The sequence below is a fragment of the Rutilus rutilus genome (assembly GCF_951802725.1).
Source record: "Rutilus rutilus genome assembly, chromosome: 21".
NCBI classification, from domain to species: Eukaryota; Metazoa; Chordata; class Actinopteri; order Cypriniformes; family Leuciscidae; genus Rutilus; species Rutilus rutilus.
In genome coordinates this window covers 22159005-22173276 of record NC_140226.1, presented here as the reverse complement: position 1 = coordinate 22173276, position 14272 = coordinate 22159005, and the positions used below count along the sequence as shown (strand labels likewise).

The window sequence follows — 14272 nt, the reverse complement described above, 5'->3', positions numbered from 1 at the left end:
GTTTCAGCGGGTCAAAGCCTTTATACCATGTTGCCTGATAGGGAACAGGCTCTTGCAGCTGTCCAGCCATTCTGTTCACTGCAGGCAAAACAGCCTGGAGCCAGAGACCCTGACTTAAGCGCTCCCACCCCCTGTGGCAACCGTTGGAGGAGCGGAGAATAGAAAGGTGGAATGGGGTGGCAATATGTGGGAAGCAGGTTGCAGTGAGCCATTTGTTCTCTGTTGGGAGCCTGAGATAAAAATATCAAATCTAGCAGAAGACTGAAGCCAGGGTCAAGGGTGGGATTAAAATCCATCCCATATGCACAAAGGCGTCACACCCAGAACAGGAAGCACAAGTACGATCGGGAAGTATAAACGTGTTTGCAACTTACTGCAGGCACCAGTAGCTTCTTGACCTCTTCGACCGCTCTTCTCATCTTGATCTCGGCACGAGTCTGCGTGTCCTCCACTGTGATCAGCACATGCAGCTCTTCATTTAGGTGCTCCCAGTTCGGCTTCCCTCTGTTCTGCTCCTCCTGAGAAACAGAACAATGAGAGAGAGAGAGAGAGAGAGAGAGAGAGAGAGAGAGAGAGAGAGAGAGAGAGAGAGAGAGAGAGAGAGAGAGAGAGAGAGAGAGAGAGAGAGAGAGAGAGAGAGAGAGAGAGAGAGAGAGATGTTAGCAGCAGTGATGACAGGATTTTTTTTTTTTTACAGGACATCAAACTGAGTCAGTGTGTGAGAGTGTGACACTTTCTTGCCATAGATGACAGCACGCTCTCTAATGCAGCCTCACAGCGAGTTAGCTATTACCCCAGAGCACATTAACACGAGCTGGGTATCTGAGTAGAATATTTACCACCACCACATTCACAATTAGTCAGTTAGCTGCCACATGCAATTTCACCAGAAAAATTACTGTAAAAATTGAAAAATTCTGGTACCTAGCAGTTTCTACAAATTTTTAGTATGGTCATATGTTATTCAGTACACACTAAGTTTTTTGAGCAGCGATAAAAAAGGCCTATTAAAATGTTTTTTGTAAAATTTATATTTGTTGTGCTTATTTGATTTGCAATTAAAACAATATATAGCATTACTGTTGATTTCATCTGTGATGAAAAAAAACACTGACATTCAACAGAAAGCTTAATTATTTAAACAAAGCTTGAATGATCAGGATCGGCCAATCAATCCATAATCGTTATCGGCTGCAAAAATTCTGATTGGAGCATCCCTATAGAATATTAATTAAAATCTCTGCATATCAGCCAAATTCAGTCTCTAAAATTTACAGGTTATACATAAAAAGCTACAGTTTTTTTGATCAGTGTAAGTCCATTGCAGACTAACGCACTGATCTAAGTGGAGACCAAAAATGTTTGAGCAATGAGGCTCTTTGAGCACAATTCTCCCGGTGATCATTTACAATGGTCTGCAGTTGGTGTGCATGACCATTTGATTGGCCTGGGTTAACAGCTGCCTCAAAAGAAAGCCATTATGCTACAGTAGAGCTGTCTGAACAGTTGGAGGTGCTAAACTGTTCTAAAAAAAAAAAAAAACTTTAGGCTCTTGAGGGTGGGCCTATTTCAAAGCCAACAATTACCCAACACCCAAGCTTTCGACACCTCTCAAGAGCCTGACTGTTCATTTCAAATCAGTTGAACTGTTTTTGAACCTGGTCAAAATGATAAACCCTCTTTTGAGGATTTAAAAAAAAAAATTGGGTAGTATGGGACACCAAGCTATGGAATACATTTCAATCTTCATATCAAGCAAATCTACAGTAACATTACTGTAACATAGCAAAAACATATCTAAATAAATAAAATAAAAATATCCACTATAAAGAAGTTAAAAAGTTAGATGGAGCAATGCTAAAAATGTATTTTAAAAGCATATCCACTTCCCATTGCACACCTCTTATGCATGAAACGATCAGTAATACAAAGACAGAATTCCAAGGGAAGTCGGTTAAAGACCACTTGACTGGCCCTAAACGGCTCGTTCACATTGATTACAAGTACATTGTCGGCATCTGTCCCTCCCCCAATGTTTCCAATGATGCTTTCAGATCATTGCTCAGTCAGACACCTCAATTAGCATGCCCGCTTCACAAACGACCACGAGTGGTGGATCTCAGCGGGGAGGAGAAGGGTCCACCTGACATGCTTACTAATACACCGGCTCAGACCCAGTCGAGTGCCTATGACACCGCTTTCCCAGGCACTGCCATGGATACTGTTGCTATGGCAATGATCAATGTACAATACACTGTGAATGTGTGCATTAGTGCTGTCACAATGTACAATTTTTTTCCTACACAATTATCATGGCCAAAAGAATAAGTGCACCTGAGACCCGTTTCAATAGCGCGCGCTCTCTGTAGGCATGTTCACATAAGCAGATGAGTTGCCATGAGAACGACTGACATCTCTATCTTTTCATACAAATTACATAAACAGAGAATATTTGTTTTCGTTTTGAATTAGATAATTGAATAGCAGAGACTTAAATGTTTTAAAGATATATTGCTCATGCCTGGGTGAATAGTATTCGCTGAGTTTTGTTTAAGTTTAGAGACGTGCTCCAGAAAAAAGTTCACGGAGATGGAGGCGCAGAAAGCATACCCTGATTATTTTCTTTATTTTACAAAAGTAGAATGTTTTGTTTCGATTGTAAGTGGACACATAAAAAAAATAGACATTTAACAGTTTATTTTTTCATATTTCTTAAGTCTGTATGACCATAAATGACAGAGTATTTTGCTGCTATGTGAAAAAAATCTAGCAAAACGCGCCGGCACGTTTGTCGACCCCAGAGGATTAACTTTAGCCTAATAGGAAGGAACATAAATTATGACTAAAAATATATGCTCACTCACATCAAGACGCCACTGCAGTGATGGAGTCCATGCAGGAGGAGCAGCGTTTGGCACTGTGCCCCTTTACAGCGCGAGCTGTGCTGTTGCAACCAGCAACACTACACCTATGTCCCATCATAACCAGTGTACTAAATACAGATAAAGCTATTGCTAAAAATCAATGCTAACTTGAAGCTATCCTAACTGATGCAATACTATGCTTCTAACAATACTACACTAACTGCGAATTAACTACCTAGGCTACACGAAATCTAAGTAACTATATAAATGCTATGCTAACTAGATGCTAATATACGCTATCCTGATCGTTTTCAATACTCGCAATTCCTCCAACTGACTCTCTACAGTGGTTTTGACGGAACAAAATGCTTTTATACCAGGCAGGGCTCGAAATTCACTTTTTTACTTGGTAGCACTGGTGCTCCCAACTTCAAAAAGTTAGGAGCACCCACCAAAAATTAAGGAGCACCACAACTACAAATGATATATTAACAGATTTCATTTCACTGGGGCTTTACACATCCTGTGGCCAAGGTTTGAAATTTGATCTTCTGGCTCTATATCATCTCACCCCGATGATATTGGTAGCCTACATGATTTGTCATTTGCATACGTCATGTTAATCGCAATTCCGTTCTTTTTCCATGAGCTGCAACATAGGTTTAAATTTCATGAAGGCAAGCTCTTCTTTGGCGATGGTGTATGCGGTGTTATATTTGACGTATTAGCTCTGCCAATAGAGCGGAACGACCAGCAGCATCCTGCCGATTAACAGCCTTAATAATCAAACCTGATTTGTTTGCCACACACCTGTCCCTGCATTTTTTGCTTGCCACTTGGCACTCTATTGCTATTAATATGCTGTATTAATCTTTGTTAATCTTAGTTAAAAATACAGCTGTTCAATATTAGTTCATGTTACTTCACAGTGCATTAAACTGTTAACAAATAAAATAAAATAAATTCAATAATGTAGGCTATTAGTAGCCTAAATGTTGAAATTAACATTAACAATGGTTAAATTAACAAAGTGCAGTTTATTAATAGTACATGTTAACTAATGTAGTTAGATAGAATTTAATAAATGGAACATTATTGTAAAGTGTTACCGATTTGTTATACACCGATTCAGACGTCTCGTGAGTTCAGTGTTGGACAGATCAGTTGTTTTAACCATTCATTAAAGTGAATCGGTTCAAATGAGTCATTAGTTCGCGAATCGGACGTGTCATTAGTGGACGTGTAGCCTACGGCACGCGTTGTGTGATTATCCCGGCAGTTTATCTTTTAGCACAATTCACACTCTGCGGTAATTCAGGAGAAAAAAAACATCTCCTAATGCTTCAACCTGAAGAGGGCAGCACTCAGACGTTTTTACACCATATATTGTAGAATTAAAATCTACAATGAACAGCACTAATAAAGCCCCAGTCTTACAAATCATTAACTAAAAAAAAGTTGTTTTGGGGTTTAGTTACCCTTTAAAAGCAAAAGTTACTGCACTATTCTCAAAGTGAACACAAAATGCTTTGGGATCCATGTATGGAGATAGACCTTCAGCTCGGAGCAGAGCAAAGGCACGCCATGGACTGTAAACTACCCACCCACCAACCCACCCCCGCCCATCAGGAAGCAAGGTCAATACCATGTCCTCTAAAGGTGGGTGAGGGGCGGGTAGCGCAGGACAAGTAGAACAACCCGAAAGCCTCTGAAGAGATTCTGTTTACCGACATACGAAACCAGTGGAGGGGCGACACATGTGATAGGAGACACATGTGATGACAGACCTATAAAAGTACAAGAATGAATCCAGAAGCAGCTCGTCAGGAGATGCGAGTGGGTTTGTGAACCTTTAGCATGTGCATATGGTCCGAACGGTCACTCTGACTGTATGTGCATCAAAAACAAGAGAGCAAAATAAATTTCACCCTACAAAGGCACTGGTTTGATTCCACTGGCAGTCGGGTTGGCCTGGCTGGAAATAATCCCAGGACCCTATAAATACTGTTCATATCAACCAGAGCAGAACTCAAGCTACAGTCTTGAACAGCTGTCTCGGGAGGAGTAGTTTACAGGCACCTGTTCAACAGGAGTGGAAAATTGACTGGAAAAAAAGCTCAAACTACCAACATGGGCAGGAGAGTGGTTCAAGAAATATCTTTTGAATGAACATGAGGAAGATTCTAACATTGTTCACATTAATTTTCTTGGCACATGCCGTTAGCGAAACAACTAAACTAACACAAGATATTCCTAAGAAATGGTTCTTCAGACAAATGCACAAACTAAAAGAAAATGCCAAAAGCCAAGTTTTTTTGTTTAGTGCATCAAATGTTAATTAATAAAGTTTTGTTTTCGTTTAACTTTAATCACATTAATGTAAATGCTTTAAAATGTCACAAAACTTCGAAAACTTCTAAAAAAGTTGGCACGAAATGAAAATTCCACCACATTATTTTCAAAATGCATCTTATTGTAAACAATTCATTCATGGATGCTTCATTTTTAATGACCTCATAATTTTTAATCAAAAGTTCTCCGCTCATTTAGTTCGCATTAACCCCACAGATCTGCCTCAATACAATCAACACCCACAGGATAGAACTAGATATTTTTTGATGAACCGTTTAACAGATCTGTAAGTCATAATATATATATATATATATATATATATATATATATATATATATATATATATATATATATATATATATATATATAATTAAAAAAAAAGGCTACTTTTGCGACTGTCACAATATTGCAACTTTAAGGAACTTATTTCCTATTATAAATTTGTGCTGTGATTCAGGTGTAAAAAAAGAAAAAGAAAGGAGACTCAATTTAACGAAGTTCAAAGAGTAAAAACTAAAAAGAGAGGAAGGACAGGGGAGGGAAAAAAAGCTTTAGAGAGACTATTTTGTTTCTCTGGAGAGGTTCTGTGATGCTCCTGTGAGGGTGGCTGTCTGTTACATTTGATCTATGCTGTGGTTTCTGAGAGTCCTCAATTTGAACAGCGTTTGATCAGAGGACAAGGCTACACAGAGGGACAGGTTATTATCCAGAGTTTGTCTGTCCTGTCCTCACCCATTACATCTGCTTGAGCTCAGCTTCAGTACGCACACACAACAAGCGCGAGGACGTAGTGTCTCTTGAGGCTGTGTGAACCGGTGTGTACGCAGTTCTTGAGAGGGTAAATGGGGTTAAACCACCTTTGGGGAGCTGCTAAATAAAATGTCAGTCTGATTTAAGGTTAACGAAGCGTTTTCTCCTGAGACTTCAGGTGATCCATGCCTTTACTTTTCAGAGCAAACATTAAACACATCACTAACTAACAACTCATTGCACTGTCGCATCCCCACAAATGATTTGGAACCAAACCTTGTGTTATGAGAAAGACTCCCACTGCACCTCTTCTCTGAATAAGTCACTCCTTTCTCTTTCCATCCATTTCTCTACATCTCCATTGCTGTTCTCTGTCCCCAGAGGCAGCAGCACTTAAATTATTGAGAGCACAAAAACAGCTTTTCTAATGGACGCTAAATAAACAACCCCCTCAGCCCAGACTCTTCTCCCTCTCAAGTCTCTCTTTAGATAGGTCCAACTATACTCGCAATTGTCAGTTCCGGTGTGCGTGTCTCCCGTTCACTACTGAAACATTAAAGCATGAAAACATACTCAGGACAATAGCTGAAAAATGCCGATGATGGATCATATTTTTAGGACAGTATTTTTCTCTTCACCATCAAGGTTTATTTGACAAAAAAAAAAAAACCAACTGTCTGTTTAACTATCTGGCCACTAAAACCACAAAAGGTTGTTGAATTAAATTATTCTGGATGTTAAAGTTGTGATGAAATGGAAGCAGCGACAGATCTTTTCTTCTGTATTGTGATCTACATCTTCGTGAAACAAATGATCAAAAAATAAAATAAATGTAGGGCAGGACTTGGTTCTATCCACTGATTGTTGATTGTATAGAGGCAGATCTAAATGAGAGCTTGCAGTTGACTGTAAGGAAGGGATGATTGGAGGAGATTCACAGGTACCCCAGCCAAGAATCAGCAATACTTTGGTGGAAAAGGATATGACAGAGTCAGTCAGGAGACTATTCTGAGACACTCTGGAAGGAAGCAGGAGAGCTCAAGCTCTGTGTTGATTAGTCATCCAGACAACTGCATTCAGCAGGGCAAATAAAGACATAACCACTACAGAAATACTATAATAGAAGAAATATAACTTCTTTCTAGGATTAAACATTTTCTGCATCAAGTCCTTTAGTTCACACATGGCTTCTCCAGAGGGGAGCACAGCTGGGGCCCAGGTGTGTGTGTGGTAATGCTAATGTACAGTGATGGGGATTTCCTGATAAAACAGCTCCACTGGGACGCTGACAGGGATACAAAGAGAAAGACTAGACCAGACAAATGTTGCTGATTCCTGGCAAAAAGGTCTCTGTGGGTTGTTCAAGACTTTAGAATTAAATCCGCTCAGTTGCTTACTACAGAATCAGCCATTTCTTCTGATTTTTCAGCATGTAGTGCTGAGCAGATACAAGTACAAATTTTGCCCAGCCCCTTGAGAAAGTCTCTAGAGCTGACAGGGCAGTACTGTTATGTCTCCGTGCAACATAACTCACACCTGAAGTCATAATTTTCCATCATTCAGGCTTTAGATCTTCCTCTGCTGATCACACAGTGGGTCTCTTCTGAGACTGTAGGGGAAGATCTAGGTCCTACTTTCTAGTGTGTCTACTATGTGCTTTTGTTCTCTCTGACACCCACACCACAGCCAGGCCTGAAATAGAACTGGGCCTCAGCCGGAGTGCTGCGAGCTAACCATGAGTGTGTGCTGGAGAGAGAAAAAAAGACATTGGACAGAACAAATGAGCGAATTGGCTCATTAAGGACAAACTGGTTCCAAATGGCAAACGTCAGCAGAACGCTGTCTGTGAAGGAGGAAGAGGTGGTTGAGGAAGCTCCAAATTGTGACTAAGTGGTCACATTTGTCCATGCTTGTTCAACATGTCCTACTGGTGTGTCAATTTTATCATGCTGGTGCCCCACCTTTTTGATTATGTGGTTATCTCAGAATGGCACAACCAAACTGAACCATGCAGCATGGAAAATGGCCCAATGGACAGTGCAGATCAGAACAACATGCAACACAGGCAAATTTGACCAGTGCTGGTTGCTGCTGTGGGAACCACCTTGAAGCATCGGTCGATTCGGCACAGTACTATTTAAATGGGCCCAGTATAAATTAGGTGTTAGTTAACTTTTTACAGATGTTCTTATTGATAATATCAGTAAATGTACATCTGTATCTCATCTCAAAATCAAATGTTTCTATGTGTGTCTCACCTTCTTTCTGTCTCTCATGGAGCTCCTCCCTCTCACCATGATCTTGCAGCCAGTCTCTGCCTCCAGTTGCTTTGCCGTGAGTCCACGAGGGCCAAGTATTCTCCCAACAAAATTATACTGGAAAAACAAGAGTAAGAGTCAAGTCAAGTATATTTGTATAGCGCTTTTCACAATACAGATTGTATCAAAGCAGCTTCACAGTATTAAATTAAAATAATACAACAAGGTTTGTTTCTAGTGGAATTTATTGATAAAATCAAATTAGATATCCCCAGAATATCCCCAGAATATCCCCAACTGAGCAAGCCAAAGGCAACAAGAGAGAGAAAGAGAGATTACAATGCATTCAGAAACTTAGAACATTTATTTTAGAAAATGATGTTGCACACACACGCGTATTGCTGCTAAAGTCACTAAGAAGAGGTTCACACTTTAAAGAAGTGGTTCATCTATAAATAAATTTGTCAGCATTTAATCACCTTTCGCTAGTTTCAAACCTGTATAACTTTAATTGGACCCTAAAAGGAGTCATTATTTACTTTAAACTGCAACTATTCTATATAATGAAAGGAAATTGTGACTAAAACTGTCATTCTGCCTAATTTTGTCATTCAGGTTAGGAACGACATGACGGTGCAGCAGCAGCCCTGACCACACACACACACACACACACAAACACAGCAGAATCATCAGAACAGCAGTGGCATTAATAAATCACAGAAAGTTGTATGTACTGGAACGATAATTCAATTAGCCGCACAATAAAATCCTCAGAATCCTCCATCAGACACTGTGAGCAGTGTGTAATTATGTATTTCAAGAAATAAACAAAAAAGGCTTCTCTCTCCCACACTAATAATTCAATTAGCTCCAATGTAGCTTTTTGACCAGCAAACGTCAAGACACTAATTTGTGGGGACATTCAAATAAATAAATAAAAACCACAATAAAAAAAAAATACCTGACGTGAATACCTCAACTGACCAGGCGGCTAATCACTCTTCCTCCTCTGGCAGCCACTTATGAGCTACGGCCTCAGTGAATCAGGAAGCCAGATAGAAAAACGAGAGCTTGAAAACATCTTCAAGCTCATGTTTGCCAAACAGAATGCTAAGCAGCGCTGCAAAGCCTCTTTCTTGCTTTTCCACCTTCCTGCTCTTCATTTTTTATGTCCTTCATAATTCTTTCTTTCAGTTATCGTGCTCCGAGGCATGGAAAAGGGAAAAGCTGGCTGTATGTAATGTAATGTAAATAAGAAATGAAACAACGGGAGAGAATTAAAGTAGGGGATGGGTCTTATCGTGGCCCTTGTCCCTGACGCTGTGCTTCAGGGCTTTGTATGAGAGCACGCTTTATTTACCTCAGTAATCCTACCAGCTTTACAGCGCTTCTCTGACAGCACAGCTCCAACTTAAAATAATAAAATAAAATCCACTCTTTTTCAATCTCTATCAGTTCACTTCTCTGACTCAGGGTAAAGACAGAGTCAGTCGTCCTGTACGAGCTTAATCCTGTCCTGTACGAATACAGGCCACATACACACTGCAGCTTAATTCAGTTGTCGCTCCTCTTCTGAGTGCTTAATCCAGTTCTGTACGCAGACAGTTTGGTTATTTTAGTTTATGAGAGTTAAAACCATATTCTTATCCCTCCTAAAAAGTTCAGGTAGTGACAACCAAATAAATAAAATAAACATTTGCAGTGTGCATTCAGAACTGAAATAACTTGTATTAATTAAAAATGTCTTTATTTCACCTAAACGTACCAATAGTTTAAAAAAAAATCTGCAATTTTATAATAGGACTTGACTCAATAACGTACTTATTAAAATTGGAGCTGTCATGCGAGCATGAGCCAGAACAATATTATGAATTAAGCAATAACAGATGATTTAAACATACCATACATCACATCACATCTATATGTGATAGATCTATACTACTGTTCAAAAGTTTGGGGTCTGTAAGATTTTTTTTTTTTCTGTGTTTGAAAAAACTTGTGTTCACCAAGGCTGCATTTATTTAACTTAAAATAGAGTAAAACAATTGTAATATTGTGAAAAATTACTATAATTTAAAATAAATGCTTTCTATTTTAGTATCTTTAAAAATATATAATTTATTCCTGTGATGGCAAAGCTGAACTTTTCTGGAGCCATTAATGGTCTTTAGTAGGGCTGGGTGTATTGACACAAATTTCACAATTCGATTAGATTTCAATTCACAAGCTTGCAATTCAATTCAATTCGATTGATTCGATTCAATATTGATCATTTTGGATATCAGGTACAATACATTGCAAATTTTCAAGGAAAACAAATCTCTTGGGAGTCAGTTGTAGCCGACTAGGCTTCATTAGCCTACTATAATATTGAAGGTAAAAATTAACTGATTTGTATACAAACACTTAAATACACTTATTTATTTTTATAATTATAAAGTTATATGAAATTATATAAAAAATGTAATAGTGGCTGTCATAAAAAACTTTCCAGATTTATTCAAACATGCATTAAATATGGAAGAACATTAAAAATTATAATGAATATGTATTATGGTGCATATATTTAACAAAATGCTCCTCTCTAGAGTAAATTTTTCTCGCTGACTAACGAGTTTATGGTCACTGGATATGTTTTTTCTGAGGTAAATGTGACGTTACGTCTTTCCACGGTTGAAACACTGAGCGATTCCATGTGACATGATACGGACTTCGATAAGTTGTACTCTCTTTTAACACACTTTCAGAAGCTCATTCATGTTTATTTCACGCTGTAACTGGTGTTATTAATGCGGAAGAGAAGATCATGTGCTTCTCTAGAGATGAGAGCGATCTCACGCCACAGCGCCAAAACGGTAATTATGTTTTTGAATTTCGTAAGAAAATGGACGTAATTTGAAATCTGAGACTTTGTTTCATATCAATAGTAACAAAGCACAAAGATTATTGCGATTTATTGGATGGGATGCGCGCTACAATGTTCCATTCATTCATCAACTGAAAACAGGATGACTAATCGATTCTTGGGATTTAAGAATTGATATCGTTTCGTAAAATTGAGAATCGATTAAAATCGAGAAATCGATATTTTTTACCCAGCCCTAGTCTTTAGTGTCACATGATCCTTCAGAAATCATTCTAATATGTTGATTTGGTGCTCAATAAATACTTATCAATGTTGAAAACGGTTGTGTTTTTCTCATATATTTGTGGAAACCTTCAGAAACCCGAACATAAAAATATATATTTTGAATATCATAAATGTCTTCACTGTCACTTCTGCTAAATTTAATTCTTCCTCCTTGCTGTATGAAACAAAAAGTTATAATCCCAAACTTTTGAATGGTAGTGTACATCTGCATTATGAGAGGCTTTACATGCTTGTTTTGTGGAGCTCTGAGCAGGAATTAACCAGCTCTGGTCATGTGAAAATGTTTAAATGGCTTATGTAGAGAAAACATTAACAACTCTTAAACTGAACACTAAATTTCATTCACAAAAGTAACCCATGGGATTAAATAGATTTTAAAGAACAAAAACAAACAAAAATGTGGACAACTTGTCACCAGTTGCTACTCTTAGCTTGGTAATCTAACAGCTAACACAGGTTAAACTTTTGATAGGTTTCTTTTTACAAGTCACAGATGCCAAAATGTCAACCACCAGGAGTGATTCCTATATGCCGTACAGGATTCAATACCCACAATTAATCACAGCCGTCACTCCTACAATTTTGCAGTGTGCATTATAAATCAACAGAAAGAGAACTCAAAAGACTGACTCACGATTAGTCAAACTCAAAGAACAGGCGGCATGACCTGCTTAAATAAATAGGAAAACAATGCTGTTTCTCTCTAACGGCTTATTGTTCCAAACACAGATGACACGGCGTAATCCGACAGCTCCGACTGTGTAGGTGGATCAGATACGCTGGAGCTCTTCACATACAATTCCAAAAGCTCTCTCATGAGACGCTGAGAGTGCCGCACACCACATCACATTACATCACCTTCATGAGACAGCCAGAAGTGACAATGCCTTAGGTGAACATGTGCACTGGCTGTCTGTCACCATCACGCAACTGTAAACAAACCAGACGGTGATAAAACAGCAGCAAAAATACATATGCAACACCACCACGCACATAGCAATGTCAGGATGATCAGATATCGTCAGAAGTTCATCAATCCTGCTCTTCCACAGGAGCGCACCTGCACAATCTCTCTCTCCATGCAGATGAGAGAGGATTCTCCTCTGTGAGTATGTGTGTTGATGTTGATTGGACATGGCAGAGAGCAGCGGCCTGATGCGGTGGGGGAAATTGCTCACTTTGAATACTGGAACCAGACAGTAATTACAGCCTGGAGGAGATGCCACCATTTTACTTCCTGTAGAGGGAGGAAGGGAGGTACGAGGGGAATGATAGAGGAGCAAGAGAGAAGTACTATCGTTTTAAGACGACAGGATGAGAAAATGTTTTGACTTTAAGGTTGCATATTGTGTTTGTGAGAGAGTCTGAGAGGGTAAGAGATCAACCACAAAAAAGCCTGGAAAATTCCACCCTACCACCACACAAACATCTGACATATAAAAAAAACAGGACTCTCTCTGTGTGTGTGTGTGTGTGTGTGTGTGTGTGTGTGTGTGTGTGAGTCACACATCTGCTCATTTAGTGATCTCACCAACAAGGAAAATCAAATAAAATCTAGACACAAGACAGAACGAAAACAACAATTTGACCGCTGTAGTTATTTATACAAGTTAAATGAAATAACTCACAGCAACCAGTCCACATATGATCGCTCAATTCAAACTTTTTCCAAAAAAAAAGAAGAAATTTACAGGAATAGCTGTGCCACCTCAAAAAAAAAAAAAAAAAAAAAAAAGTGAACTGTCACAAAAACCAAACCATTTAATCAAGCTCCACAAACTTGTGACGTCACATGCTAATACATTTGCATATGACTGCCTCCTGAGCGAGACATCAACGAATATTTAACATCGTCGCACAATAAGCCCCTCCCACTGGCATTCAGTCGCTTAATGGCTGACACTTGCATTTGTTGAGAGCGTCACATCAACAGCAAATAGAAACCATAATAATCACTGAGTTTGTCTATACTGGATACAGATGCCCATTCACTTTACTCCAAGCGCTTCAGTCTGCCGACAAGAGAACAAATGGAAGAGTAAACAGAATAGTAAAGGAACGTTCGTTTTGCCGCGTCCTGTTTAACCGGCTTGTTTGCGTCTCTGTACAGACTTCAGAGGGATACCAGCGTCAAAAAACCAAGTGGATGGTTTATTTTTAATGGCGTCCTGGATCATGTCAGTGGGGCTATATGTTTGTTCAGAGAATTTGACTGCAGTTTTGTAAACGAGGCACCATGTAAAAGAGTTTGCAAAGAAACTTTTGTTGATAAATGAAGCAGTCAGCTGTATTGGATCTGAGAGCAGCTGCATCTCAGACAAAACTAAACAATTTCATAATGTTTTGTCTGTAAATGATGGTTTTACATGGATAATGTTTTCAAAGCACTGCAATAGCGAGACGGCGTTGATACAATTTCCTATGCAATGACGTTAGCAATGAGTGGCCATTTACTGACCAGCCTTAAAGGAGCCGCCCCTTAAAAACATTTCAGATAGAGGGTTAGTATGATGGTTGAAAATAATTGTTTTTCCACATATAGCCTATGTTTGGGTTTTTTTGTGCAAAAAAAAACTAACATTATAAGTGACCCTCAAGGGACATATTAAAATTATAAATCTGTCAAATATTTTTAAGACACCCCGTTAAATATTAATAACAAATTATTATTAATAGAGTGTAATTACTTGTAATTAATAATCACCAACAAATTAGACAAATTATTATTATTATTAAATAATATTGGCTAATCAGTGTCTTTTAACATAATAGATGATGATGATGATGATGATGATAATAATAATAATAATAATAATAATAACAACATTTTGTTTTTATTATGCTAAAAAACACTGATTAGCCAATATTTTTATTAATAATAATAATAATAATAATAA

At 38.5% G+C, this 14272-nt stretch overlaps 1 protein-coding gene across 4 annotated transcripts in view; it reads right to left on the bottom strand.

Moving 5' to 3' along the window:
- Positions 1–14272, bottom strand: part of qkia (QKI, KH domain containing, RNA binding a) — a 72003-nt gene that overhangs the window by 22644 nt on the left and 35087 nt on the right. For all 4 annotated transcript variants that reach the window (XM_084393779.1, XM_084393781.1, XM_084393780.1 and 1 more), the window contains exons 3-4: positions 8225–8341; positions 375–518 (exon numbers count right to left, since the gene is read on the bottom strand). In XM_084393779.1, coding sequence (XP_084249905.1) covers positions 375–518; positions 8225–8341 — 261 coding nt within the window. The remainder of the gene's footprint in view (positions 1–374; positions 519–8224; positions 8342–14272) is intronic.